At 43.4% G+C, this 27,999-nt stretch overlaps 3 protein-coding genes across 11 annotated transcripts in view; all 3 read left to right on the top strand.

The window, feature by feature from the left end:
* The first annotated feature begins 5 nt into the window (after positions 1 to 5).
* On the top strand, positions 6 to 10,779 carry LOC118080156 (uncharacterized). 4 transcript variants are annotated; one of them, XM_060268740.2, is made up of 5 exons: positions 6 to 67; positions 1,419 to 1,552; positions 2,311 to 2,464; positions 3,615 to 3,695; positions 6,282 to 10,779. In XM_060268740.2, the coding sequence occupies exon 5, from the start codon at positions 6,439 to 6,441 to the stop codon at positions 7,798 to 7,800; it is 1,362 nt and encodes a 453-aa protein (XP_060124723.2). In that variant the 5' UTR covers positions 6 to 67; positions 1,419 to 1,552; positions 2,311 to 2,464; positions 3,615 to 3,695; positions 6,282 to 6,438; the 3' UTR covers positions 7,801 to 10,779. The 4 variants fall into 4 exon arrangements, with proteins under 4 accessions (XP_060124723.2, XP_088520250.1, XP_060124731.2 ...); XM_088664124.1 differs by lacking the exon at positions 1,419 to 1,552; XM_060268748.2 differs by lacking the exon at positions 3,615 to 3,695.
* Positions 6 to 24,361, top strand: LOC118081432 (uncharacterized). 2 transcript variants are annotated; one of them, XM_088663932.1, is made up of 8 exons: positions 6 to 67; positions 1,419 to 1,552; positions 2,311 to 2,464; positions 3,615 to 3,695; positions 11,708 to 15,210; positions 16,560 to 16,693; positions 17,194 to 17,274; positions 20,224 to 24,361. In XM_088663932.1, the coding sequence occupies exon 8, from the start codon at positions 20,343 to 20,345 to the stop codon at positions 22,137 to 22,139; it is 1,797 nt and encodes a 598-aa protein (XP_088520058.1). In that variant the 5' UTR covers positions 6 to 67; positions 1,419 to 1,552; positions 2,311 to 2,464; positions 3,615 to 3,695; positions 11,708 to 15,210; positions 16,560 to 16,693; positions 17,194 to 17,274; positions 20,224 to 20,342; the 3' UTR covers positions 22,140 to 24,361. The 2 variants fall into 2 exon arrangements, with proteins under 2 accessions (XP_088520058.1, XP_088520059.1); XM_088663933.1 differs by lacking the exon at positions 17,194 to 17,274.
* Positions 6 to 27,999, top strand: part of LOC132591139 (uncharacterized) — a 38,207-nt gene continuing 10,213 nt past the window's right edge. For 3 of the 5 annotated variants that reach the window (XM_088664128.1, XM_088664131.1, XM_088664129.1), the window contains exons 1-8: positions 6 to 67; positions 1,419 to 1,552; positions 2,311 to 2,464; positions 3,615 to 3,695; positions 11,708 to 15,210; positions 16,560 to 16,693; positions 17,194 to 17,274; positions 23,676 to 27,983. The gene's annotated coding sequence lies outside the window, so the exon portion shown is untranslated. The remainder of the gene's footprint in view (positions 68 to 1,418; positions 1,553 to 2,310; positions 2,465 to 3,614; positions 3,696 to 11,707; positions 15,211 to 16,559; positions 16,694 to 17,193; positions 17,275 to 23,675; positions 27,984 to 27,999) is intronic. The other 2 variants (XM_088664130.1, XM_088664132.1) reach the window with 2 other exon arrangements.

Below are 27,999 nucleotides of genomic sequence, written 5' to 3'. Positions count from 1 at the left end.
TTCCTACTGCAGAAAAAGACTTCGGAAGAGCGAGCAGTGGAGGCGGATGGGCCGAGAGGAGAAAGAGGTAAAGATGCAGCGATGGGGAAGGGAGGGGGTGGAATGGGGAGGGGGGAGAAAGGGACAAGGCCTTGCAGGGTTTCTGCTTTGAAGCACCCCCGCCCCGCACATTAGCTCCTGGGGGGAGAGAGGGAATCAATGGAAGGGCGAGAGAGAGGCCTGGGTAGAGACCCCCCCTTCCTTCCCTCCCCCCTGCTCGCTTTGTGAGGCCCCTCCGGAGGGAGAGGTGGGGGCGCTCGGGGCGAGCGGTGCCAAGGGGGGTTTCTGGGCGCAGGGGAGGCGGAGGGAGGAGGGCAGGAAAAGTTGGGGGGCTGAGGGATCAATAGAAGCATCAGTGGGGAGCCCTGCCAAACAGAGAGAGAGAGAGAGGCACGTGGCCTTTGGGAAGAGATTTCTCCATCTTGTGCGCTGACGGGCGGGGAAATCTCCGGGGGGGGGGGGCTGCCTTAGCTTTTCCCTTCCTGCCAAGAAATGTGCCTTTGAGAAAGGGATAGGAAGGGATCCCTGAACAGGGGGATCCCATTGGGGCTCCAGACGGAGGACTCTTCTTTCTACCAAGTCCAGCCATTGGAAAGAAAAGGTAGGGAGATCCTGGGAGGAAAGCCCTTCCTTAATTTACCGGAAACTCCCCCCCCTCAGGCTTTGAGTTTCACGTGAGTGCAGGAAGGGGTGTCCCGTGTGAATGGTCCTTGCCCACCTCTGTACTGGCAGGGGGTCAAACCTTTCCAGAGGGTAGCCCTGGTACATAGAATGCTTAGTGTTTAGTCTTATTATAAGTTATTGTAAGTTTAAGTTGAGCCTCCTGCAACTGGATTTCTTATGGACAGTACCAATATTCAATGTATTGGATTTGTGACCGTTATGCTGATTTGCCTTCAGTAGCAGTAAAGCTCTGCTGGATGAAAAAGAAATGCCTCTGGTCTATTTTCTGAGAATCCTGCAATGTGTTTTAAGTTGTTACTCTGCTATACATTAGCAGACTCCCTGGAAAAGACCCTGATGTTGGGAAAGATGGAGGGCACTAGGAGAAGGGGACGACAGAGGATGAGATGGTTGGACAGTGTTCTCGAAGCTACAAACATGAGTTTGACCAAACTGCGGGAGGCAGTGGAAGACAGGAGTGCCTGGCGTGCTCTGGTCCATGGGGTCATGAAGAGTCGGACACGACTAAACGACTAAACAACAACAACAACTATACGTTGGAGATCTGCTCTGGTTCAATATTGGGTAGAATATATAACAGGGACCCTTAGGAGCTCCCCAGAGTAAAATGTCCCACTGTGGGACCACTGAATTCCTTTATCCTAAGAAGTTGTCTTCCTTTTTCTTCCTGTTCTGTTGTTTTTCTTGCTATACAGTTACCTGCTTAAGCACAAACTGAACTGGCAAGGTCTTGCCCATCTCAAAAGTTTTACTTCCTTCCAGGGGAGAGGGGGTGTTGACAACTCACACGGGACCCCCCTTCCTCCCTGCAGAGAAGGAACCTATCACGGTAAGCAGCAATGTTCACTTTCCCAGCCTGGTGGGCTTCAAGGGTAAAGGACCCAAGATCATGATAGACAATGCCCATCACTGGAGGGTTTACATGTAGGCATCTGAATAACAATAATAGTTCATTTATATGCCGCCCATGAAAGATTGAGGGCAATAGGAGAAGGGGACGACAGAGGACGAGATGGTTGGACGGTGTTCTCGAAACTACGAACATGAGTTTGACCAAACTGCGGGAGGCAGTGCAAGACAGGAGTGCCTGGCGTGCTATGGTCCATGGGGTCACGAAGATGGGACCAGTGGCCATGATCTTGGTTTTTTTGATGTTGAGTTTCCGACCATATTTTGCGCTCTCCTCTTTCATCCTCATTAAAAGGTTCTTCAATTCCTCCACACTTTCTGCCATCAAGGTTGTGTCATCTGCATACCTGAGGTTGTTGATATTTCTTCCGGCAATCTTAATTCCGGTTTGGGAATTAACCGTTATGCTGATTTGCCTTCAGTACAGTAAAGCTCTGCTGGATGAAAAAGAAATGACTCTTGTCTATTTTCTGAGAATCCCGCAATGTATTTAAGTTTTTACTCTGCTAACTATACATTGGAGATCTGCTCTGGTTCAATATTGGGTGGAATATATGACAGGGACCCTTAGGAGCTCCCCAGAGTAAAATGTCCCACTGTGGGACCACTGAATTCCTTTATCCCAATAAGTTGTCTTCCTTTTTCTTCCTGTTCTGTTGTTTATTTCTTGCTATACAGTTACCTGCTTAAGCACAAACTGGACTGGCACAAACTGAACTGGCAAGGGGGTCGTCTTGCCCATCTCAAAAGTTTGACTTCCTTCCAGGGGAGAGGGGTTCTTGACAACTCACACGGGACCCCCTTCCTCCCTGCAGAGAAGGAACCTATCACAGTAAGTAGCAATGTTCACTTTCCACTGCACAACTGATCATGGATGCTGTTGTACAGCGGTCCAAAACAATGGTTGGAGGGTGCTATGGAAATGCTTTCGGGATTCATAGCTCCTAGATATATTCAAAGCATCTCTGTTACTTCTTGTTTTTGGTAGAGTGAGTTACAAGCTGTGATACAATGCATCAGCATCAAAAGATAAGAGATGTATGCACTTTCCCAGTCTGGTGGACTTCAAGGACCCAAGATCATGATAGACAATGCCTATTGCTGGAGGGTTTAGGTGTAGGCATCTGAATAACAATAATAGTTCATTTATTTGCTGCCCATCTGACTGGGTTGCAGGACGAGGAATGCCAGTATAACAAGCAAGGTTATACTTGTTAGCATACACGCAGAAGACCTGGGCCACCAAGCCCCCCCCCCCCCCGGTAAGCATCTGCTGGGTGTCTTCTCCCTCCGGTAGCCAACTGTAACACGATCCAGGCTCCCAGAGTCTGGACACGTTATCTGCAGAGTTCATTTCCAGCGTTAGCGTGGTTTGGCAGCAGCAGCAGCAGCAACAAGAAGAAACTCAGAGAGAAGTCCTTGCATATTTACAAGCGTTTATTCTAAAGCATCTCGGAAGATAGACCAAACGTGTCTTTCTTCATCAGCAAAGCAAAAGCAACAGAAACTAACATTACAATAGTACAACAAACGGAAGTATACATCATGTGACACATTCAACATCCTCTTCCAAGCCTGTTCCTGTTTAAGGTGGAACAGAATCTACTATTAAATCCTAACAATACTTGCCAATCTTACAAACTGTGTAAGAGAGAAGTGGGTGGGATTATAGTTTATAGGAATCCTGTGATTTTGTCCTCCTGTAACTTTTCTTGTGCTGATAATTGTGGTACATCCTTGGTACAGTTTCTGAAGTAAACCTTCAAAATCTACAAAGAGACTCACAGGTTCATGGTGAAATCAGTTTTCTTGTCTACATCAATCGAAATGCTGCCCACAAAAACAAGAGTCATCATATCTTTAGGGGACTTTTAATTGTCTGCCAGATACTTTTGGCTTTGTTTCTAAAGATAGATATTTCTGAATACTTTAACAATCACATAGGACATCAATAGCACTTCTGTTTTATTTATTCCACTTAGGAGAGACTCTGATACACCAGTCTGAGCTCATTTCCATTGAAACAGAAAAATACAGAGACGTTGTCCTGGACCAATTGAGAGGTCTGTAATTCCACTTTTCTGTGAGACTGTATCTTTGTGTGTCTCATTTCAGTGTGTAGGAACATAGAAAGAGCCTTTCCAGATTTGTAGGATATTAAGGAATATTGTTACAGTGGTACCTCTGTTTAAGTACACAATTGGTTCCGGAAGTCTGTACTTAACCCGAAGCGTACTTAACCTGAAGCGAACTTTCCCACTGCTACTTGGGTCCAATACTATTTCCCCAAACTGGCCTCTTAGCAAAGTTCACACACGCAGCAGCATTCAGAGCGCAGGAAACTGAAGCACGAAGAAGAGGTCGAAATCCACATGACATTCCAGGCTTCAAGTAGAATGGTTTACTACTGTCAAATTACATCTGAATGCTTGAAAATCTTTCGCTCTCAGTCCTGAAACAGTCACAATCCAGGTGGAAAGTGTGAGTCATCAAGTCACAGTGCACAGACTCCCCTCTTAAATTCAGTTTCACTTTTTCAATTTCCATAGAAACAATGCAGGCCAAATGACTTTATTTCTTTGACCTCGCAGGTGGTGGGCAACTCCCCAAAACTCTCCTCATGCAGATAATTAACATAGATAGTGGTTTTCTGAGAACAACTGACCTAGTTTTTATGCCAGTCCCCAACGCAGGAGGACCCCTCTTTTCCAGCATCCTGTTCTCAGAGTGATCAGCCCAGGAGAAACTCACCAGCAGGGCCTGAGGGCAAAAGCTCCCTCCCCACCCGTGATTCCCATCCCCTGGGATTCAGATGAATAATACCTCTGAAGGTGGATGGAGAAGAATGCTGGTAGCTGGGAAGTAACTGACCGGGGTATAGATGGCCGGGGTATAAATGATTAATTATTACTATTATTATTATTATCATTATTATTATTATTACTATTGATTAAGGGGAAACATATCTTTATTCCTCTAATTCATCAGTATCAGTCTCTTGGCCACATTTAGGAAACATAATCCATTTTGTAATCCAGATGACAGCTTCCATACAGTTGGTATATAATTCCAAAGGATATTTTCCTCTGAAAGTCTTGACTGTTAGAATTCAGCTTTTTCAGTGTCACACATATAATATAATGCAATCAAACCTTAACTGGGTAGTTGGTTGCAACATTTTCAAATTAATCAAATATTTCAAAAAGATATAAAAATCGGCTTTAATAAAGAAATTTCTAAATTAGATGAAATATTAATAAGGGGCAAGGATAAATACATTAAAAAAATCTTTACGGTTTATTATTGGAATGGGAAACCAAAGACAAACAAGTAAAAGAAACAATGATAAGATCGGGACAGGATTTAGGGAAAACAATTCTGTTAGGAAAATGGGAAAATTTGTGGCAGAGAGACACAAAATTTACGCTCAATTATGATTTAAAGGAAAACCTAATGAAAATGCAATATAGGTGGCACCTAACGCCGGAAAAAATAGCAAAAATGTATAACTGAAGCAATAATGTATGTTGGAGATGTCAGAATGAAATTGGTATATATATACATATTTGGTGGTACTGTAAAGAGATTAAGAAATGTTGGGAGATGATTTATAAAGAACTTAAAAAGATGCTCAAATTTTCTTTTAAGGAAAATCCAGAATTATTTTTATTTGGAATGCTAGATGAGGAGATTCCAGCGAAAGATACATGTATACTAATAAAATAGACGTGTATACTAATGTACACGTCAGCAGCAACCAGACGTCTCATAGCAAGTAATTGGAAAAGTGACAGAATACCCAGTAAAGGGAGGCAGTGGAAGACAGGAGTGTCTGGCGTGCTATGGTCCATGGGGTCACGAAGAATCGGACACGACTAAACGACTAAACAACAACAACCCAGTAAATAAGATTGGCAAATAAAAATGATATTGTATTATAATTTGGCAACAAAAATAGCAGATATTAAAGGAATAAATGAACACAAAAGAGATAAAGATTGGAAAGAATTTAAGGATTATATAGCAGGTTTTGCAGAGAATGCTGATCTTGTAGCAGGTTTGTGAAGGTTCAAACAAATTATCAAAAGAGGAAAATATGGACATAGGTATATATAAGAACAAAGAATATAAAAGTGCAATACAAGAAAGGCTGGAAATCATTATGGGGTGTGCGGGTGGTGGTGGTGGTGGTGGAGGGAGGGAGGGACAATACTTATTTGCGAGAAGCAATTGTTTTTTTCTTGGTATTTGATTAACCTTTTCTTACTACTTAATGTTTTTGGATTTTTTTGGTAATTTCTAAAACGTATTTAATTATAATTTATTTATTTTTAAAAGAAAGTCTTGAATGTTAGAATTCAGCTTTTTCAGTGTCACACATATTCACTTAGCCACCCATCCTAAAGGAGAAAGGAAAGTGAGAGAGTCCTGGACAGAGAACTTCCACTGGGGTAGTTCTGTATCACAAGACAGGCATGAGATCAGGTGGCCCATTCCCTGGCCATACTTCCTCAGGGAGACACAGAGGAGAGGGGAGAATCTAGGAGATACTAAAAAACAAAGACGGTGGTGTTAATTAGACTCACTTTGTGTTAAGTACCCTTTCCCTCTTCCTTGAAACCCTAAAAGGATTTTCTTTCCCCCCAAAGGAGAAGGCAATCCGAATTCTGAAGAGACAATGGCATGCTCTGACCCATAGGGTCACGAAGAGTCAGACACGACTAAACATCTAAACAACAACAAATGTAGACAACGTTAAAATTTATATAATGTGCTTCTGCTAGTGTGAACACTGAGTTTACAATAATGAACTCAACAGAAGAGAAACCATCTAAAGCTATGGAGTGCAAAAAGAGCTTAAACTGGAGCAAAACTCTTAGGAAACATCAACAAACTCCCAAGGGACAGAAACCAGTTAAATGTATGGAGTGTAGAAAGAGCTTCAGTCACCGTGGAGCACTTAGAACCCATCAAAGAATACACACTGGGGAGAAACCATTTAAATGTATTGAGTGTGGAAAGAGCTTCCGTCAAAGTGGAGACCTTAGACTGCACCAAAGAACTCACACTGGGGAGAAACCATATAAATGTGTAGATTGTGGAAGGAGCTTCAGTCAAAGTGGAACTTATAGAACACATAAAAAAACTCACACAGGGGAGAAACCATTTAAATGTATGGAATGTGGAAAGAGCTTTGGTCGTAGGGATACCCTTACAATACATCAGCGAACTCACACAGGGAAGAAACCATTTAAATGTATGGAATGTGGAAAGAGCTTCAGTCAAAGTGGAAACCTTAGATCACATCAGAAAACTCACACGGATAATACATTTAAATGTATGGAATGTGGAAAGAGCTTCAATCAAAGTGGAAGCCTTAGATTACATCAGAAAACTCACACAGGGGAGAACCCATATAACTGTATAGAGTGTGGAAAGAGCTTCAGTCAAAGTGGAAATTATAGAACACACCAAAGAACTCACACAGGGGAGAAACCATTTAAATGTATAGAGTGTGGAAAGAGCTTTAGTCATAGTGGAACCCTTAGAATACATCAACGAATTCACACAGGGGATAAACCATTTAAATGCATGGAATGTGGAAAGAGCTTCACTTCAGCCAAAAACCTTAGACTGCACAAAATAACTCACACAGGGGAGAACCCATATAACTGTATAGAGTGTGGAAAGAGCTTCAGTCAAAGTGGAAATTATAGAAGTCACCAAAGAACTCACACAGGGGAGAAACCATTTAAATGTACAGAGTGTGGAAAGACCTTCAGGAATAGTGGAAACCTTAGACTGCACCAAAGAACGCACACAGGGGAGAACCCATATAACTGTATAGAGTGTGGAAAGAGCTTCAGTCAAAGTGGAAATTATAAAAGACACCTAAGAACTCACACAGGGGAGAAACCATTTAAATGTATGGAGTGTGGAAAGAGCTTTACTCGTAGTGGAAACCTTACATTACATCAGCAAACTCACACAGGAAAGAAACCATTTAAATGCTTGGAGTGTGGAAAGAGCTTCAGTCAAAGTGGAGCCCTTGGAAGCCATCTACGGACTCACACAAAGGGGAAACCATTTAAATGTATGGAGTGTGGAAAGCGCTTCCGTCAAAGTGTACACCTTAAGAATCACCAGCGAACTCACACCAGAGAATAACCATTTAAATGTATGGAGTGTGGAAAGAGCCTCGGTCAAAGTGGACATTTTAAAGACACCAGAGAACATTCGCAGCAGGAAAAAAAGCATTTATATGTGAGGATTGTGTGTGCGAACAGCTTACTGATAGTGGAGCACATAGAAAACATCAATAGACATGCAACGGCGAGAAATCATTTAAATATATGGAGTATGGAAAGAGCTTCCATCAGAGTGAAAACCTTGCAAAACAATAGTGAATTTGCATGGGAAGAAACCATTTAAATGCATGGAGTGTGGAAGGAGCTTCAGTTTGACTGCAGATCTTAATATACATCAACCGTTAGATGCATAGAGTATATGTGAAGTTCTGGTGTCTACATGTAAATTTGTACCCATGTACAGTGGTACCTTGCAAGACGAATGCCCTGCAAGAGGAATTTTTCGCAAGACGAATTCGTTTTGCGTGGAATTCGTCTTGCGAATCGCAGTTTCCCATAGGAATGCATTGAAATTTAATTAAGGCGTTCCTATGGGCAAAATTTTTTTTTTGATGCATTCCTATGGGAAACTGCGATTTGCAAGATTAATTTTTCGCAAAACGAATTGACTCGCGGAATGAATTAAATTCGTCTTGCGAGGTACCACTGTATTCAAGTAATGAAGGTGATGTCTCACAATAGTAAATGCAATATAAAATGTCATGAACTGTAAATCTGCAATCCTGGTGGTGAATGTTCATGCTCTTTGAGTCGACTGAAGATCGGTCTTTGGTAGAGAGAGTTGAAAATGTTGGTGTTTTGGGGTTGCTAATAGAGCTTTGAGGAAAACAGAGGGTTAATGTTGTGATGCTTTGTTAGCAGGGTTAGTTAAATTGGTAGTACAGGAACAGGAGTATAACACCCATGCTTGTAATTACACTAAATGAACAATGAAGACACATAAAGAGTGAGGCCATCTTCTTATGTGCATAAAGCCCTTCTGTAGTTTTTATAATTGATAAACTAATTGTGTTACAACACTTCCTCATCCTTGGTTCTCTGAAGGGCGCAATTTTCAGATAAAACATTATTTCCAGTGGCAGCAGGAAAAGAGGAATGAAGAAAGCAAGGGTTCCTGGGGTGTCCAGAGGGGGTGTGAAAGAGACCCCCCATGCCCACTCCTCTAGATGGAGAAAAAGCAACCATGGGGGAGAGAAGGTGGTAGAGAGAAACATGGCCTATGGTGGGTGATTCTGTTTTGGGTGCTGTCAATAACTTCTCCAGAGGCGCTCCGAGGCATCCTTTGCTACTCTCTCCTTCCCAAGAGCCTGTGGCTTCTCCAAGTGCTCCTAGAGAAGGATCCATTAAAACGGCTTGGAGGGAAAGATTGTTCAATTTTATTACTATTATTATTATTATTATTATTATTATTATTATATTTCAAACAACCGCCAACATACAAAACATACTACAAATACTAACATACCAACATACAAACCTACAATACACTTACAAAACAAAACACAAACACAGAGGCGTCTTAGCCATAGAGGCTACAGTCACCACGGCCTGGAGGGCGCTTTGGAGGGCGCCTCTGCCCTGCCGAGCCGTGCCCAGAGTCTCCTCCTGCAGCACCGCTCTCGCCCGCCTCTTCTCGGACTGCGGGCAAGCCGGCCGCGAGCCTCCCATTGGCGCGGCAACCAAGGCTCCCTGGGCGGCAGCACCGCGCAGCTGCTTCGGCTGAGCAGGCAGAGGCGGAGGCGAGGTGGCAGCGCCCCTGCCTCCCTTTCTGCCGCTGCTGTTGCCGCCTCCGGCTTAGTGATCTTTGGGGGGGTGGAGGAGCCGCACGGTGGCCCCGTTTGTGCTCTCCAAGGAGCGTGTAGGAGGGAGGGAAGGGGGGGGGCTCCCGATAGATCCTTGCACCACTGTGCCAGGTAGGCTTAAGAGTGTCCTGCACAAATGCCTATATTACAATACACATACGAAAATATACTCATATCATCCATATTCATTCTTAGCAAATATAACTTATTACAACAATGACTATAAGAGAAACATATATTCATACTTTTTAGCCCTCTGTTCTTGACAGTTGGGCCATATTTCTATATTGATCTTAATTTTTAAACTTCCCTATTCTATCTCTTCATTAAACTAAGATAGATAGCAAATTGAGAAAATATAAATATGAGAGTGTTCTAGACGAGCTCCTGCAGCCTTGTTTCTCTTGGGGGGGGCTGGATCTTCCTTCTGTATCTGCCCCCACGTTTTGCAACCTCTCAAGTTGAGACTGAACTGGTGTGCCTGTTGTAAAAGTAGTTAACCCATTTAGAATATGATAGAATTAATATAACGTACCAGTAAATGAATGTATCAGGGCTCTAATTATTTCTAGGCTACTTGGACTTCTCAACCCCGACTTTCACCCACTTATCTTTTGAACTACTGTTTATAAAGTTTAGAAATAGAAAATTTATGTGACAGACTCTTCTTCCCTTGAGTCTTCTTCCCAGGCGTTGGGAGCTATTGGAATGGTAAGCTAGAATCATAGAATCATAGAGTTGGAAGAGACCACAAGGGCCATCCAGTCCAACCCCCTGCCGAGCAGGAAACCCCATCAAAGCATTCTTGACATATGCCTGTCAAGCCTCTGCTTAAAGACCTCCAAAGAAGGAGACTCCACCACACTCCTTGGTAGCAAATTCCACTGCCGAACAGCTCTTGCTGTCAGAAAGCTAAGGACTTTCTAAAGGTCTGGTTGTCAGGGAGATGGACAATAAACGAGTGAAATGTAAATCCTAAGACAGCAAGGCACCAGGATACCCAAAATAATGGTCAGAAGAACAGTTTTAGCTCCTTAACCTGTGACCTTCCCTTACATGTATAAGTTCTATGAGCTAATGCCTATACCTTTCTCTAAAAACCCTCTCAAAGTTGTACTAAAATGAACCTCTGGTTTTGAGTCGCTGGAACTATTGCAATAGCTTATCTCCCAATAAACTGGGTCCCGGATGTTGAATTTTCCTATCTCTTGGCTGCATTTTGGGGTTGCTAATAGAGCATTGTGGAAATTAGAGGGTGAAAGTCATGGTGCTTTGGAAGCAGGATTGGTTAAATTAGAAGTATACAAACAAGCGTATAACACCTATTGTTGTAATTACACTAAATGAACAAATAAGACACAGAAAGAGTGAAGTAATCTTTTTATGTACATAAAGTAATGTTGAAACCCCTGTATAGTTTTTGTAATTGATAATTGTGCTACAACTCCTCCTCATTCTTACTTATTTGAAGGACTGAATGTTCAGTTAGAACATTATCTCCTGTGGCAGCAGGAATAAAGGATTAAAGAAAGAAAGTTTAAGCCCTGGCACCCAGGCCCTCCACTCTGTGGCTGGGCTGCACCTCTGTAACTCAGGAGATCTGAGACCATCACGGTCAGTGACACTCAAGTATCAGCTTGAAGCAGGCAGTACGATTGTGGTGGACACCAATCTCCCTTTCCCCTTGGATCATGTTGTGCTGGAGGCTGTTGGTTAACCCATTTAACAAGCAAACAATAGATTTCATATACAGTGGAACCTCTACTTACGAATATCTTAACCTACGAATGTTTCGACTTACGAACGGAGCTCCATCCACCATCTTGGATGTGGTTTAGATAGGATTTTTTCTACTTACGAATTTTTAGATAGGGTTGCTTTGACTTACAAATCTTTTCTCCCAATGCATTCCTATGGGATTCAACTTACAAATTTATTCGACTTACGAATGTGCATTCGGAACGCATTAAATTCGTAAGTAGAGGTTCCACTGTAATTTAGCACTGAATGAAATGTATGTATTTTTGTAATATCTACAACTATTCTCTGTGATGCAATCTATGTAATGTAAGATTTCTATGCTATGTGGACTTCTGAACTCCTGACTCCCATCCCCTTTGTCAGGAACTGGCCTGGGGGTGAGAAGAACGCTCCGGATTCCGGCACCTCTTGCCCCATCCTGACGAATGATTTACAACCTGAGGCATGCGAGCTCCCAGGCACGTGTTGCAGAGGATAATTACTCAATTAGCACAGCAGTGAACCCTGAGGTGTGCACAAACTACTTTTATTGCTAAACTACAAAGTACAGAGAGTAGTAAAACATGTCTTCTCGTGTCCGAGAGAAGAGCAGGGGGGGGAACCGAAAGCAGTAAGCAGGAAACAGAATACAACAGACTTCCGTCTCCCGTGACTCCAACTGTACATCTGTCTGGAAAGTAAACATGCAGTCTTGTGACTGCCCCAAAGGCTGCACCGTGGGATACAGAACCCCAACACCCTTATCATTCTAACAGCTGTTTAAATCGTTTTAGAAATAGCACGTTTATGTGACCGACTGTTCTCACCTGGAGTTTTCCAGGCATAGGAAGCTATGGGAATGGTATGCTAAGTCTTGGTAGACAAACAAAAATTAAGTGAGTGAAACGTTAATCCTAAGATTCCAAGACACCTGGACACCCAAGATAACGGACAGAAAAAGTGTTTTAGCTCCCTGACCTGTGACCATGTATAACTTCTATGAGCTACCGTGTTTCCCACATTTTAAGCCGTAGTCATAAAGTATGCCATAGCAGGATTTTTAAGTGTTTATGAAATATAAGACATACCCCGAAAATAAGCCATACCTCCGCGGAGCGAGACCAAGCGCCCCAGCCACCCAGTGGGACCCAGCACGCCAGCCACGGTAGGAGGTGGAGGAGGCTTGCTGGGTCGGCACCCAGCAGCGCGTGCAGAGCGCCCCGAGCCTCTGCAAACCGGCAGAGAGGCCTCTGTGTCTATGGCGGGCTACGAAGGGTAGAACAGCTGCGGAGGAATCCAGGATGACGGTGCTGAGCGTTCACCACCTCTTTCTCCCCCCGGCCTGCGTCCTCCGCTCCTTCCCTCACCCCACACCCCAGTCTTCCATCTGTGCAGGCAGCATCTCCCTCACCCATCCCACACCCCAGTCTTCTTTCCGTGCAGGCTGCATCACCCATCCCCTCCTCTTCTCCCTAAAAAAAGCTCAACAACTTTGAGCAAAACCCCTAAAAACGGGGGTAGATCACTGCCAGATTTTAATTCTGAAAGTAGATCAGTCTCTTGGGAGTTGGCCACGCCTGACTTACAGTAATAATAATAAAAAAATACACCCACCGAAAATAAGCCACCCTGTGGTTTTTTTTAGGAAAAAAAGTTTTAAGACGGTGTCTTTAAAAATGGGAAACACGGGTAATGCCTCTACATTCCTTTCAAAGCTATTTTAAAATCAACTCCTGATTTGGACGCTATAGCAATAGCTTATCTCAAAATAAACTGGGTCCCTTCCGGACGTTGAGTTTTTCTATCCCTTTGTTGCCTTTTTCTTTGAAGTGTTATTCCCTCCCCTGGACATGAACCGTAGAAAATATGTACAGTGGTACCTCTACTTACGAATAACTACTTATGAATGTTTCGACTTATGAATGGAGCTCCGTCCGCCATATTGGATGCGGTTTAGATAGGATTTTTTCTACTTACGAATTTTTAGATAGGGTTGCTTCGACTTACGGATTTTTTCTCCCAATGCATTCCTATGGGATTCGACTTACAATTTTTTTCTATTTACGAATGTGCGTTCGGAACGCATTAAATTCGTAAGTAGAGGTACCACTGTACTAGAAGCATCGACAATCGGGGAACTCTTATCTGCAAGTGCTCCAATTGGAGAACAGCCTTTAGCAAAGGTGTCATGGACTTTGAAGGTGCTCAAACTCATGACGAAAGGGGGAAGTGTGCTAAGAGGAAGGCACATTTGGTAAACCCTTACTACAACCAACTCCCGCCTGGAAACCTATGTCCCCACCACCGGCGTAGCTAGCCACTACCCGGGGCGGCAGGGTGCACCAGAATCCCAGGGCCTGAGCCCTGTTCTGCCCCTGCACCCTGCAGACCCCAAGTCATTACGTCACTCCCAGGAGAGACACATGGCTTAGTTGTGGTAAGTGGCACTCCCTGCAGTGTGACGCTCAGTTCCCCTCGCCCCCTAGCTACATCTCGGGTCCCCACTGTGGAAGGACATGTGGCTCCAGAATTGGCCTCCACAGTCACCTATGGACACACCGTTAAGACTGTGTTCATGGAAGATAAACATATTCGGCTATGAGGGATCACTAAAGGAGGAGGAGGAAGCAAATTCTTACCATGTATCATAAAGCCTGAAATGAACTGTTTTTAAAGAGGTAGTCAGATTTCCCTCACCCAGTTCCTCCCTGGGCAATACATTTTCTAAAGTGGCTCCTAGATTCTGGAATGAACTTTCACAAAGTAGCCCAAAACTTTTCCTCTCAGAGGCGAGCTCTTGATTTTGCGAGCTCTTGATTTTGTAGATATGTGGGGATTCCCGAATCCTGAGGTTTTCCTCTGAAAGTATTGACCTTTTGTAGGTCTGCTGGTTGTGGTCAGGGACAGAAATTGCCCACAGTTGACCTGTACTGGTTGTCAGGCTGAAGTGTGACTGACAGCAGAGTCAGAGTCTGGCCATTCAGTCCCCCATAAATTTCACCAGAGGGATGGAGCCTCTCTCTGATTGGCCAACAGCACTTTTGGAGGGAAAACAAAAGGGGCCATTTCTGAGGGAGTTTAATTTGAGAGAAGATGGAGAGGGATTTTTGGGAGTTGGGGGGGGGAAATAGGATTTGTCTGAGGGAGAACCTGTTCTGATTTGAGTTGAACACCCACTGTGAGGAGACTGTCAATGGCAAAAGTCCCTCCCATCTTGGATAGGGAGACCCGGTAGGGGGTCTGGGGCAGGAGAAGCAGATCCTGGGGGGATTCAGGCTCCCCCTGGGTCTCCTTCCAGTCTGGAGGGGGCAGTTCCTATAGGGAGAGAAGACCCCCCCCAGCCAGTCACAAGGGGGGAGGGGGTCCTCTGGGTCTGTTAGACCAAATTGGAATTACCTCAAGAGTGGGGGGCTGAGGAAAAGTGCCCCTCCGAACCACCTCTCATAAGTAAATAGCAGAAATTGAAGTATAACAACTGGTATTTGAGTAAAGAGAGGCTAAGTAACACTGCGCTTAAGCCTCAGGCACGTTATAGTTATAGTTTAAGTAAATAAGTTGACTTCTGCACAGGAAAACGCATTTCCTAACCCACTTTCTTTCACGAACTTCTTTTTGTTAATAAAACTTCCCTTGTTGTTTGTTTCACTCACTACAAGATGAACTGTGGTAAGTGGGCCTCCCATGCAAGTCCTGGAAAAATCCTCAGTGCAAGATCCCATCCGAGCACAGGGAGGGGCTGCTCTTCCCCTTCGTAGCTCTATGGGGTTGACGTCTCCAGGCAGGCAGGGGGGAGGAGCGTTAGAGGGGGGGGGCTCTGCTCTTTCTATTGCAGGAAAAGACTTCGGAAGAGCGAGCAATGGAGGCGGATGGGCCGAGAGGAGAAAGAGGTAAAGATGCAGCGATGGGGAAGGGAGGAGGTGAAATGGGGAGGGGGGAGAAAGGGACAAGTCCTTGCAGGGTTTCTGCTTTGAAGCACCCCGGCCCCGCACATTAGCTCCTGGGGGGGGGGGGGAGGGAATCAATGGAAGGGCGAGAGAGAGGCCTGGATAGAGACCCCCCTTCCTTCCTTCCTTCCTTCCTTCCTTCTCCCCCCCCCCTGCTCGCCTTGTGAGGCCCCTCCGGAGGGAGAGGTGTGGGCGCTCGGGGTGAGCGGTGCCAAGGGGGGGTTTCTGAGCGGAGGGCAGGAAAAGTTGGGGGGGGGCTGAGGGATCAATGGAAGCATTTCCTGGGGAGGGGAGCCCTGCCAAACAGAGAGAGAGAGGGGCACGTGGCCTTTGGGAAGAGATTTCTCCATCTTGTGCGCTGGCGGGCGGGGGAATCTCCGGGGGGGGGGCTGCCTTAGCTTTCCCCTTCCTGCCTAGAAATCTGCCTCTGAGAGAGGGATAGGAAGGGATCCCTGAACAGGGGGATCCCATTTCCCCACCCACTTCTTTCCGGGAAGCGGAATCCCCTCCCCCTTAGGTGCTCTGACAAGACGCTGGGGGCTCCAGACGGAGGACTCTTCTTTCTACCAAGTCCAGCCATTGGAGAGAAAAGGTAGGGAGATCCTGGGAGGAAACACCTTCCTTAAGTTACCGGAAACTCCCCCCCCCCTCAGGCTTTGAGTTTCACGTTAGTGCAGGAAGGGGGTCCCCATGTGGGTGGTCCTTCCACCTCTGTACTGACAGGAGGTCAGACTTTCAAGAGACAGGTAAGTAGCCCTGTTGGTCTGACGTAGTCGAAAAAAATAAAAGAATTCCTTCCAGTAGCACCTTACAGACCAACTAAGTTTTTATTTTGGTATGAGCTTTTGTGTGCATGGTCCTTGCCCACCTCTGTACTGGCAGGAGGTTAAAGTTTCAAGAGGGTAGCCCTGGTACATAGGATGCTTAGTGTTTAGTCTTATTATAAGTTTAAGTTGAGCCTGCTGCAACTGGATTTCTTATGGACAGTACCAATACTCATGTATTGGATTTGTGACCGTTATGCTGATTGCCGTCAGTAGCAGAAAAACACTGCTGGATGAAAATGAAATGTCCCTGGTCTATTTTCTGGGAATCTGGCAATGTGATTAAGTTTTTACTCTGCTAACTAAAAGTTGGAGATCTGCTCTGGTTCAATATTGGGTAAAATAAATGACAGGGACCCTTAGGAGCTCGCCAGAGTAAAATGTCCCACTGTGGGACCACTGAATTCCTTTATCCTAAGAAGTTGTCTTCCTTTTTCTTCCTGTTCTGTTGTTTTTCTTGCTATACAGTTACCTGCTTAAGCACAAACTGAACTGGCAAGGTCTTGCCCATCTCAAAAGTTTTACTTCCTTCCAGGGGAGAGGGGGTGTTGACAACTCACACGGGACTCCCCTTCCTCCCTGCAGAGAAGGAACCTACCACGGTAAGTAGCAATGTTCATTTCCCAGTCTGGTGGGCTTCAAGGGTAAAGGACCCAAGATCATGATAGACAATGCCCATCACTGGAGGGTTTACATGTAGGCATCTGAATAACAATAATAATTCATTTATATGCTGCACATCTGACTGGGTTGCAGGATGAGGATTGCCAGTATAACAAGCAAGGTGGGTCAACTTGCCAATCTTACAAACTGTGATTTTGTCCACCTGTAACTTTTCTTGTGCTGATAATTGTGGTACATCCTCGGTACAATTTCTGAAGTAAACCTGCAAAATCTACAAAGAGACAGGTTAATGGGGAAATGAGCTTTCTTGCCTACATCATTGGACTGCTGCCCACAAAAACAAGAGTCATCATATCTTTATTGGACTTTAATTTGCTGCCAGATACTTTTGGCTTTGCTTCTAAAGATGAATATTTCTGAATACTTTAACAATCACATAGGACATCAATAGCACTTCTGTTTCATTTATTCCACTTAGGAGAGACTCTGATACACCAGTCTGAGCTCATCTCCATTGAAACAGAAAAATACAGAGACGTTGTCCTGGACCAATTGAGAGGTCTGTACTTCCACTTTTCTGTGAGACTGTATCTTTGTGTGTCTCATTTCAGTGTGTAGGAACATAGAAAGAGCCTTTCCAGATTTGTAGGATATTAAGGAATATTTTTATTTCCCTCATAATTCACTGACTACTTGGGTCCAACACTATTTCCCCAAACTGGCCTCTCAGCAAAGTTCACATACGCAGCAGCATTCAGAGCGCAGGAAACTAAAGCATGAAGAAGAGGTAGAAATCCACATGACATTCCAGGCTTCAAGTAGAATGGTTTACATCTGAATGCTTGAAAATATTTCGCTCTCAGTCCTGAAACAGTCACAATCCAGGTGGAAAGTGTGAGTCATTAAAGTCATAGTGCACAGACTCCCCTCTTAATTTCAGTTTCACTTTTTCAATTTCCATGGAAACAGTGCAGGCCAAATGACTTTATTTCTTTGACCTCGCAGGTGGTGGGCAACTCCCTTAAACTCTCCTCATGCAGATAATTAACATAGATAGTTGTTTTCTGAGAACAACTGACCTAGTTTTTATGCCAGTCCCCAACACAAGAGGACCCCTCTTTTCCAGCATCCTGTTCTCAGAGTGAGCAGCCCAGGAGAAACTCACCAGCAGGGCCTGAGGGCAAAAGCTCCCTCCCCACCCGTGATTCCCATCCCCTGGGATTCAGATGAATAATTCCTCTGAAGGTGGATGGAGAAGAACGCTGGTAGCTGGGAAGTAACTGATTATTCTCATACTATATACGTGGTCATTAGAAACCTACTATATTATATGTTTCTCAAAAGTCTAAGTCTATAAGCAATCCATCCAGCCCTTGTGATTGCAGTCATATTGTCAATCCATCTGAAAGCAGCCCTATTTAGGGAAGTTTTTAATGTTTGATGTTTTGTCATGTTTTTAAAATTCTGTTAGGAGCTGCCCAGAGTGGCTGGGGTATGAATAATTCATCAGTATCAGTCTCTTGGCCACATTTAGGAAACGCATAATCCACTTTTTGTAATCCAGTTGACAGCTTCCATACAATTGGTATATAATTCCAAATGATATTTTCCTCTGAAAGTCTTGACCGTTAGAATTCAGCTTTTTTAGGGTCACACATATTCCCTTTGTCACCAACCCCAAAGTGGAAAGGAAAATGAGAGAGTCCTGGACAGAGAATTTCCACTGGGATAGTTCTGTATCACAAGACAGGCATGAGATCAAATGGCCCATTCTCCGGCCACACTTCCTCAGGGAGACATAAAGAGCAGAGCGGAGAACCTAGGCAATGTTTTAAAAAATAAGATAAAAAAATTCCTTCAGTAGCACCTTAAAGACCAACTTAGTTTTTATTTTGGTATGAGCTTTCGTGTGCATGCACACTTCATCAGATACCTGTAACTAGAACTATGGAAGGCACCACATTGAGCCGCATGATCTGATGAAGTGTGCATGCACACAAAAGCTCATACCAAAATAAAAACTTAGTTGGTCTTTAAGGTGCTACTGAAGGAATTTTATTTTGTTTCGACTCAGACCAACACGGCTACCTACCTGTAACTAAAAAAATAAGGTTAGGCTTGCTTTCTGCTGAAGTTCATTTTTCTTCAGAGTTTAGCTGCAGTTCATCCATTATCAGCTTTGCATTCTTGTTATACAGAAAGCGCAACTAGATATTACGTTGCGCCAATAATCTAATCTAATCTAATCTAAACGTGCCATTTAGATCCTAGCTTTCATATATCAGTTTACATGCCCCCATGTATTTCCCTGTATAATATGCCCCTGTGTATTTTTGAGCCCAAAATTAAGAAATAAATATTTTCAACATTCTGTGTATAAAACGACCCCCAATTTAAAACTTTTTTGGGGTGGGAAATATAGTCTTATACACGGAAAAATTAACCCAAGTCTCACACAGAAAGGGGGGAACCTCACCTGGGAGCCTTCCTTTCTTCTTGCAGCTCCAAACCATGGGAGATCGTCCCTTTCCTGCCTCTTACACAGGGTCCTTCACAAATCATTCAACACCTTCAGGTGTGGACTCAGCCCACAAAAACATAAGTAATAATATGTTCATTACCCTTTAACTTGCGCTAATAATTGTGGTACATAGAGGGTGCTGTGAAAATGCTTTTGGGATTTATATATCAATTATATATTGAAATGATCTTTATAACTTCTGGTTTTGGTAGAGTGAGTTAAAACCTGCAATACAATCCATTGGCATAAATTGAGAATAGATGCATGCACTTTGCCAGTATAGTGGGCTTCAAGGGTAAAGGACCCAAGATCATGGTAGACAATGCCCATTGCTGGAGGGTTTACATGTAGGCATCTGAATAACAAATATCATTTCAGTTATAGAAAATAAAGTGAGAAAATATAAGTGAGAGAGAAGAGAAAAAAGTGCAAGAATTACTAATCTTATTCTCGTACTGCATATATAGTTATTAGAAACCTACTATATTCTCTGTGAACTCATTACGAACATAAGTATATTTATCCAAACAAAGTCTATGTCTTTAAGCAATCCATTCATCTTTTGTGAGTGTTGACATATCATCAGTTCATCTGAAGGCAGCCCTATTTAGGGAAGTTTTTAATGTTTGATGTTTTATTGTGTTCTTAATATTCTGTTTGGGAGCCACCCAGAATGGCTGGGGAATTCCAGCCAGATGGGCGGGGTAGAAGAACAACAACAAAAACAACAACAACTATTATTATTAATTAAAGGGGAACTTATCCGTATATAATTCCAAAGGATATTTTCCTCTGAAAGTCTTTACCATTAGAATTCACCTTTTCAGTGTCACACATATTCCTTTAGCCTCCCACCCCAAAGGAGAAAGGAAAGTGAGAGAGTCCTGGACAGAGCAGAGGGAAAAATCTAGGAGATGTTTAATTAAAAAGTTCATTTTTCTTCTCCTTTTAAACGCTAACAAAAAAATTCCCTCCACTGGCAAACAGGAAACAGAGAAGGCATTCGGAATTCTGAGAGGCCACCTGCAATTTCACTGGGAATAATGAAGAGAATATGAAAATGTGTGTAATATGCTTCAGCTGGTGTGTGCACTTAGTTAACATCAATGTTTCAAGCCGTAGAGAAAACATTTGAAACTATGAAGTGCAGAAAGAGCTTGAACTGGAGTGAAACTCCTAAGAAACATCAACAAACTCGCACAGGAGAGAAGTCATTTAAATGTATGCAGTGTGGAAAGAGCTTCAATCAGAGAGGAGCCCTTACAATACATCAACGAACTCACACAGGGGAGAAACCATTTAAATGTTTGGAATGTGGAAAGAGCTTCAGTCAAAGTGGACACTATAAAATACATCAGCGAACTCACACAGGGGAGAAACCATTTAAATGTTGGGAGTGTGGAAAGAGCTTCAGTCAAAGTGGACACTATAAAATACATCAGCAAACTCACACAGGGGATAAATCCTTTAAATGTTGGGAGTGTGGAAAGAGCTTCAGTCAAAGTGGACACTATAAAATGCATCAACGAACTCACACAGGGGAGAAACCATTTAAATGTATGGAGTGTGGAAAGAGCTTTGGTCATAGTGAAACCCTTAAAATGCATCATCGAACTCACACAGGGGAGAAACCATTTAAATGTATGCACTGTGGAAAGAGCTTCAATATAAAGGGAAACCTTAAATTACATCAACGCACTCACACAGGAGAGAAACCACATAAATGTATAGTGTGTGAAAAGAGCTTCACTTCAACCAAAAATCTTAGGCTACACCAAAGACATCACACAGGGGAAAAACCATTTAAATGTATGGAGTGTGGGAAGAGTTTCAGTCAAAGTGGAACCCTTAAAATGCATCATCGAACTCACACAAGGGAGAAACCATTTAAATGTATGGAGTGTGGAAAGAGCTTCGGTCATAATGAAACCCTTAAAATGCATCATCGAACTCATACAGGGGAGAAACCATTTAAGTGTATTGAGTGTGGGAAGAGCTTTTGTTATAGTGTAAGCCTTAGAGTACATCAACGAACTCACACAGGGGAGAAACCATTTAAATGTATGGATTGTGGAAAAAGCTTCAGTGAATGCGGTAAGCTTAGACTACATCAACGAACTCATACAGGGGAGAAACCATTTAAATGTATGGAATGTGGAAAGAGCTTCAGTGATAATGGGAACCTCAAAAGCCATCAGCGAACTCATACAGGGGAGAAACCATTTAAATGTATGGAATGTGGAAAGAGATTCAGTCAAAGCGGACACTATAAAATACACCAGCGAACTCACACAGGGGATAAACCATTTGAATGTATGGAGTGTGGAAAGAATTTCCGTAATAATGGGAACCTCAGAAGCCATCAGCGAACTCACACAGGGGAGAAGCCATTTAAATGTATGGAGTGTGGAAAGAGCTTCAGTCAAGGTGGACATTTTAAAATGCATCAGCGAACTCATACAGGGGAGAAACCCTATAAATGTAAGGAGTGTGGAATGAGCTTCATTAATAATCAGTACCTCAGAAGCCATCAGCGAACTCACACAGGGGAGAAACCATTTAAATGTACGGAGTGTGGAAAGAGCTTCAGTCAAAGTGGAAGCCTTAGAAAGCATCAGCGAACTCACACAGGGGAACAACCATTTAAATGTATGGAGTGTGGAAAGAGCTTCACTGAGAATGGAAGCCTCAGAAGCCACCAGCGAACTCATACAGGGGAGAAACCGTTTAAATGTTTGGAGTGTGGAAAGAACTTCCGTAATAATGGGAACCTCAGAAACCATCAGCGAACTCATACAGGGGAGAAGCCATTTAACTGTATGGAGTGTGGAAAGAGCTTCGGTCAAAGTGGAACCCTTAGAATACATCAGCGTACTCACACAGGGAAGAAATCGTTTAAATGAATTGGGTGTGGAAAGCGCTTCAGTCAGTGGACATTTTAAAATACACACGAACTCATTTATAGAGAGTTGGAAGAGCTGCAGTGAATTTGGACATTTTAAAATACATCAGCGAATACACTCATGGGAGGAGGAAATTAAATGTGTGGGTTGTGTGTGCTAAGAGCTTCCCTAAGAACGTGCATGCACACGAAAGCTCATACCTATGACAAACTTAGTTGGTCTCTAAGGTGCTGCTGGAAGGAATTTTTTTATTTTGTTTCGACTTCGTCAGACCAACACGGCTAGCTACCTGTAACTAGAACAGTGGATTCACGCAGGGGAGAAACAATTTAAATTTATTGAGTACTAGCTGGCCCGGTCACGCGTTGCTGTGCCTGACTCAGGGTCCTTGTTTCCCGGGAAAGGGTGAGGATGTGTCCCTTCCCCCTTGGGCTATGTGTCCCCCCCCCATTGTTGTGCCTCATCCCTGTGATACCTCCCATCCTGTTGCGACCCATGAGGTATCCCGTCCCCTCCTCCCCCTACCCCCGGGTCATCCCTGTGACTCCCCCCACCCTGGCTCAACCCATGACCTATCCAGCCCCCACCCAGGGCTCCACTCAGCCTAGTCTGTAAAGTCTGTAGGCCTCGGCTCAGCCTAGTATGTAAATGCGAGCCAAGGCCTCCGCCCTGTATTGCCATACCTTACCCCCACCCTTGGGAAAGGCACTGTGAGCTTCTGGGTTCTATTTCCCAGCATCCCCGGCTGAGTTTTGTGTTTGGAAGCAGTGGGTTTTACCTGCTTTCCTGCCATAGGTGTGACATCTATCTACGCATATTCGCATGTGATGTTGTGTCCAAATTTGACCGCAATCGGTCAAGCAGTTTCGGAGAAAAGTGGAGTCTAACCCACATGCCCAGTTTGCATTTATATATACTGTATATAGATGAAAAGAACTTCAGTCAGATTGAAAACCTCTCAAAAGAATAGTGAACTCGCATGTGAATAAACCATTTTAATGCATGGAGTGTGGAAGGAGCTTGAGTTGGAGGGAAGATCATAATATACATCAACCATTAAATCCATAGAGTATATGTTATTTTCTGGTGTCTGCATGTAAAGTTTTACGCATGTTTTAAAGTAATGAAGGTAATGTCTCACAATAGTAAATGAAATATAATAGGTCATGAACTGTTTGAAGTTTGCAGAGAGCGTGAATCTGCAATGCTGGTGGGAATGTTGATGCTCTTTGAGTCGGCTGAAGTTGGGTCTTCAGTTGAGAGATTTGGAAATGTTGGTGTTTTGGGATTGCTAATAGAGCATTGTGGAAATTAAGAGGGTGAAAGTCATTATGCTTTGGAAGCAGGGTTGGTTAAATTAGTAGTATACAACGGTATAATCGTATAACACCTACTGTTGTAATTACACTAAATGAACAAATAAGACACAGAAAGAGTGAAACAATCTTCTTATGTACATAAAGTAATGTTGAAACCCCTGCATAGTTTTAGGAATTGATAGTTGTGCTACAACTCCTCATTCTTGCTTATTTGAAGGACTGAATGTTCAGTTAGAACATTATCTCCTGTGGCAGCAGGAATAAAGGATTAAAGAAAGAAAGTTTGAGCCCTGGCACCCAGGGCCTCCTCTCTGTGGCTGGGCTGCACCTCTGTACCTCAGGAGATCTGAGACCGTCACGGTCAGTGACACTCAAGTAGCAGCTTGAAGCAGGCAGTACGATTGTGGTGGACACGAATCTCCCTTTCCCATTGGATCATGTGCTGGAGGCTGTTGATTAACCCATTTAACTTTGTAATATCTGCAACTACTCTCTGTGATGGAATCTAACATATGTAATGTAAGAATTTCTATGCTATGTGGACTTCCCGACTCCCATCCCCTTATCATTCTAACAACTGTTTAAATCATTTTAGAAATAGCACCTTTATGTGACCAACTGTTCTCACCTTGAGTTTTCCAGGCGTAGGAAGCTATGGGAATGGTATGCTAAGGATTGGCAGACAGACAAAAAGCGAGTGAAACGTTAATCCTAAGATTCCAAGACACCTGGACACCCAAGACACCTGTGACCTTGCCTCTCATGTATAACTTCTATGAGCTAATGCCTGTACATTTCTATCAAAGCTATTTTAAAAAGAACTGCTGGCTTGGAGTCACTGACGCTATAGCAATAGCTTATCTCAAAATAAACTGGGTCCCTTCCGGACGTTGAGCTTTTCTATCCCTTTGTTGCCTTTTTCTTTTAGTGTTATTCCCTCCCCTGGACATGAACCTTAGAAAATATGTACTAGAAGCACTGACAATCGGGGAACTCTGACCTGCGAGTGCTCCAATTGGAGAACAGCCTTTAGCAAAGGTGTCGTGGACTTTGAAGGCTCTCAAACTGATGATGAAAGGGGGAAGTGTGCTAAGAGGCAGGCACATTTAGTCAACCCTCACCACAACCAACTCCTGCCTGGAAACCTATGTCCCCACCAGCAGCGTAGATAGCAGGGCAGGGTGCACCAGAATCCCAGTTCCTGAGCCCTCTTCTGCCCCTGCACCCAGCAGACGCCTGCTTATTTTTTGGGCAGCGCAGAGCCTGCATGCGTCCAAGTCACCACATCACTCCTAGGAGAGACACATGGCTCTGGCACAGTTAAGTGGTACTCCCTGCAGTGTGGCGCTCAGTTCCCCCCACCCCCGAGCTACTTCTCAGGTCCTCACTGTGGAAGGACGTGTGGCTCCAGAATTGGCCTCCACAATCACCTATGGATACACCGTTAAGACCGTGTTCGTGGAAGACAAACACATATTCGGCTATGAGGGATCACCAAAGAAGGAGGAGGAGGAAGCAAATTATTACCGTACCATGTATCATAAAGCCTGAAATGAACTGTTTTTAAAGATGTAGTCAGATTTCCCTCACCCAGTTCCTTCCTGGGTAATGCCTTCTCCAAAGTGATTCCTAGTTTCTGGAATGAACTTTCACAAAGTAGCCCAACACACTTTTCCTCTCAGAGGCAAGCTCTTGATTTTGCCACCTCTGCTCTTATAACTGCTATATTGCGAATCCCAAGGCGATGTAGATATGTGGGTATTCCCGAATCCTGAGGTTTTCCTCTGAAAGTATTGACCTTTAGTAGGTCTGGTGGTTGTGGTCAGTACAGCTGACCTGTACTGGTTGTTGTCAGGCTGAAGTGTGACTGACAGCAGAGCCAGAGTCTGGCCATTCAGTCCCCCAGAAATTCCACCAGAGGTATGGAGCCTCTCTCTGATTGGCCAACAGCACTTTTGGAGGGAAAACAAAAGGGGCCATTTCTGAGGGAGAGAGTTTGATTTGAGAGAAGATGGAGAAGGATTTTTTTGGAGGTGGGAGTTGGGGCGGTGAGGGTAGGATTTGTCTGAGGGAGAACTGGTTCTAGTTTGAGTTGAACACCCACTCTGAGGAGACTGTTCATACTGAAAGGAAAAACCCTCCCAGCTTGGATAGGGAGACCCGGTTGGGGGTCTGGGGAAGGTCTACTGACAGGGGTGTCTCGAAAGGTCTGACTTTGAGGCAGGAGAAGGAAATCCTGGGGGGATTCAGGCTCCCCCTGGGTCTCCTTCCAGTCCGGAGGAAGCAGTTCTTCTAGGGAGAGAATACCCCCAAGCAGGGTGGATAAAAATAAATGATTTAAAAAAAAATTCAAATAAATTGGATTTTTTAAACATTTAAATCGGTTTTTTTAAAAAATAAAATGCTTTTTGAGGAAAATATATTACCATCCAAAGGTTATTCCATCATGAAATAAAGATTAGTTTTTTAATTATGTAGAATAAGGTTTTATATGTTTAATTTTTTGGGTAAATAAATTCCATTAATCCATTCACAATGTCATGCTCTTCCAGAGGTTTTTGTAAAATTATTGGGCAGTTTCTCTGCCTACAATATATTACCACAGATGCTTGGTTTACTTTTGCAGTTCTCAAAACTGAATTTGACTCAACAGAGATCACATGCCTCTTCTTCACAGCAAAAATGTTATAACATGAGCAGAGTTGAGAAAAAGACCTTAAAGTTTTTCTGATTTTTTTGAGTGGACAGTATTTAAGTTTTTCATGTTTAGGCTGGGATGACAGTCTATGTTTCTTAAAATATACCGGTATATATTTTGTTTTTGTTTAGCCAAATTAGTTAACAAACATGGATGTTTTTTAAGCAAATAACATAGGCTGTAATGTTATTGTTTCAGTTGAATAAATCTATTTAAATTGTTATTATTAAGGTAATGATTATTTTTCTCCTTCCTAAGTACAACAGAAAAGTTGTCCAAATATGAATGATTAACCTATTAAACTGGGGGTAAAAATCTAATATGAAAAGTAGTTATTCTAAAAATCTTCATCTACTTGCATAGTAAAGGTAGGTAGCTGTTTTGGTCTGAGTCGAAGCAAAATAAAAAAATTCCTTCAGTAGCACCTTAAAGACCAATGGTGTGAGCTTTCGTGTGCATGCACACTTCTTCAGATACACTTGAAACCTTGAAATACACTTGAAATTTCATGAGGCTTTTTCATTCATCTGGCTCAGGCAGGACATTTGCAACCTTTCCACAGGCTGCAGAGCTGTCCAGTTCCAACCAAACCAAAGTGTATCTGACGAAGTGTGCATGCACACGAAAGCTCATACCAAAATAAAAACTTAGTTGGTCTTTAAGGTGCTACTGGAGGAATTTTTTTATTTTGCATATTAAAGTTATACCAGCAAGAATTAGTCTTTATGTAGAAAACTATGATTTAAATCAAGCCTTACTGACTAGTGATTAAAATCGTGATTTAAATCAGTTTGATTTTAAATCAAATCCGCCCTTCCCCCCAAGCCAATCACAAGGGGGGAAGGGATCCCCTGGGTCTGCTATGCCATTTTGGAATTACCTCAGGAGTGGGGTTGCTGAGAGAGGGGGGGGGGCTGAGGAAAAATGCCCCTCACTCATGAACCAGGGCGGTTATCTGAAGAAGTGTGCATGCACACGAAAGCTCATACCAAAATAAAAACTTAGTTGGTCTTTAAGGTGCTACTGAAGGATTTTTTTTATTTTACTTCGATCCAGACCAACACGGCTACCTACCTGTAACCAGGGCGGCATTGATAGGGGAAGTAAGATGTGTTGTATTATTTAACTGAACCACCTCTCATAAGTAAGTAGCAGAAATTGAAGTATAACAACTGATATTTGAAACAAAATAAACAAATTCCTTCCAGCAGCACCTTAGAGACCAACTAAGTTCGTCATTAGTATGAGCTTTCATGTGCATGAACACTTCTTCAGATTGGTATTTGAGTAAAGAGAGGCTAAGTAACACTGCGCTTAAGCCTCAGGCAGGTTATAGTTATAGTTTAAGTAAATAAGTTGACTTCTGCACAGGAAAACGCATTTCCTGACCCACTTTCCTTCACAAGCTTCTTTTTTGTTAATGAAACTTCCCTTGTTGTTTGTTTCACTCACTAAAAGATAAACTGTGGTAAGTGGGCGAGATTTTTTTTAAAAAATTGGCGTACTGGGAGGGTCCCTGAGCATCCAGTATATAGGAAGAACTGAATAGGGAAGAACTGGCCCCCCTCTCAGTCCTAAAGGAGATGGGGGCACCCCCCACCCCCACCCGACCCAGGCGCCTCCCATGCAAGTCCTGGGGAAATCCTCAGTGCAGGTTCTCAACCGAGCACAGGGAGGGGCTGCTCTTCCCCTTCGTAGCTCTATGGGGTTGACGTCTCCAGGCAGGCGGGGGAAAAGGAGGAGCTTTAGAGGCTCTGCTCTTCCTACTGCAGAAAAAGACTTCGGAAGAGCGAGCAGTGGAGGCGGATGGGCCGAGAGGAGAAAGAGGTAAAGATGCAGCGAT

Source organism: Zootoca vivipara, chromosome 2 (genome assembly GCF_965207765.1).
Source record: "Zootoca vivipara chromosome 2, rZooViv2.hap1.1, whole genome shotgun sequence".
Taxonomy (NCBI): Eukaryota; Metazoa; Chordata; class Lepidosauria; order Squamata; family Lacertidae; genus Zootoca; species Zootoca vivipara.
Note: the sequence above shows the minus strand (reverse complement) of the source record. Positions and strands in the feature narration are given on the sequence as shown.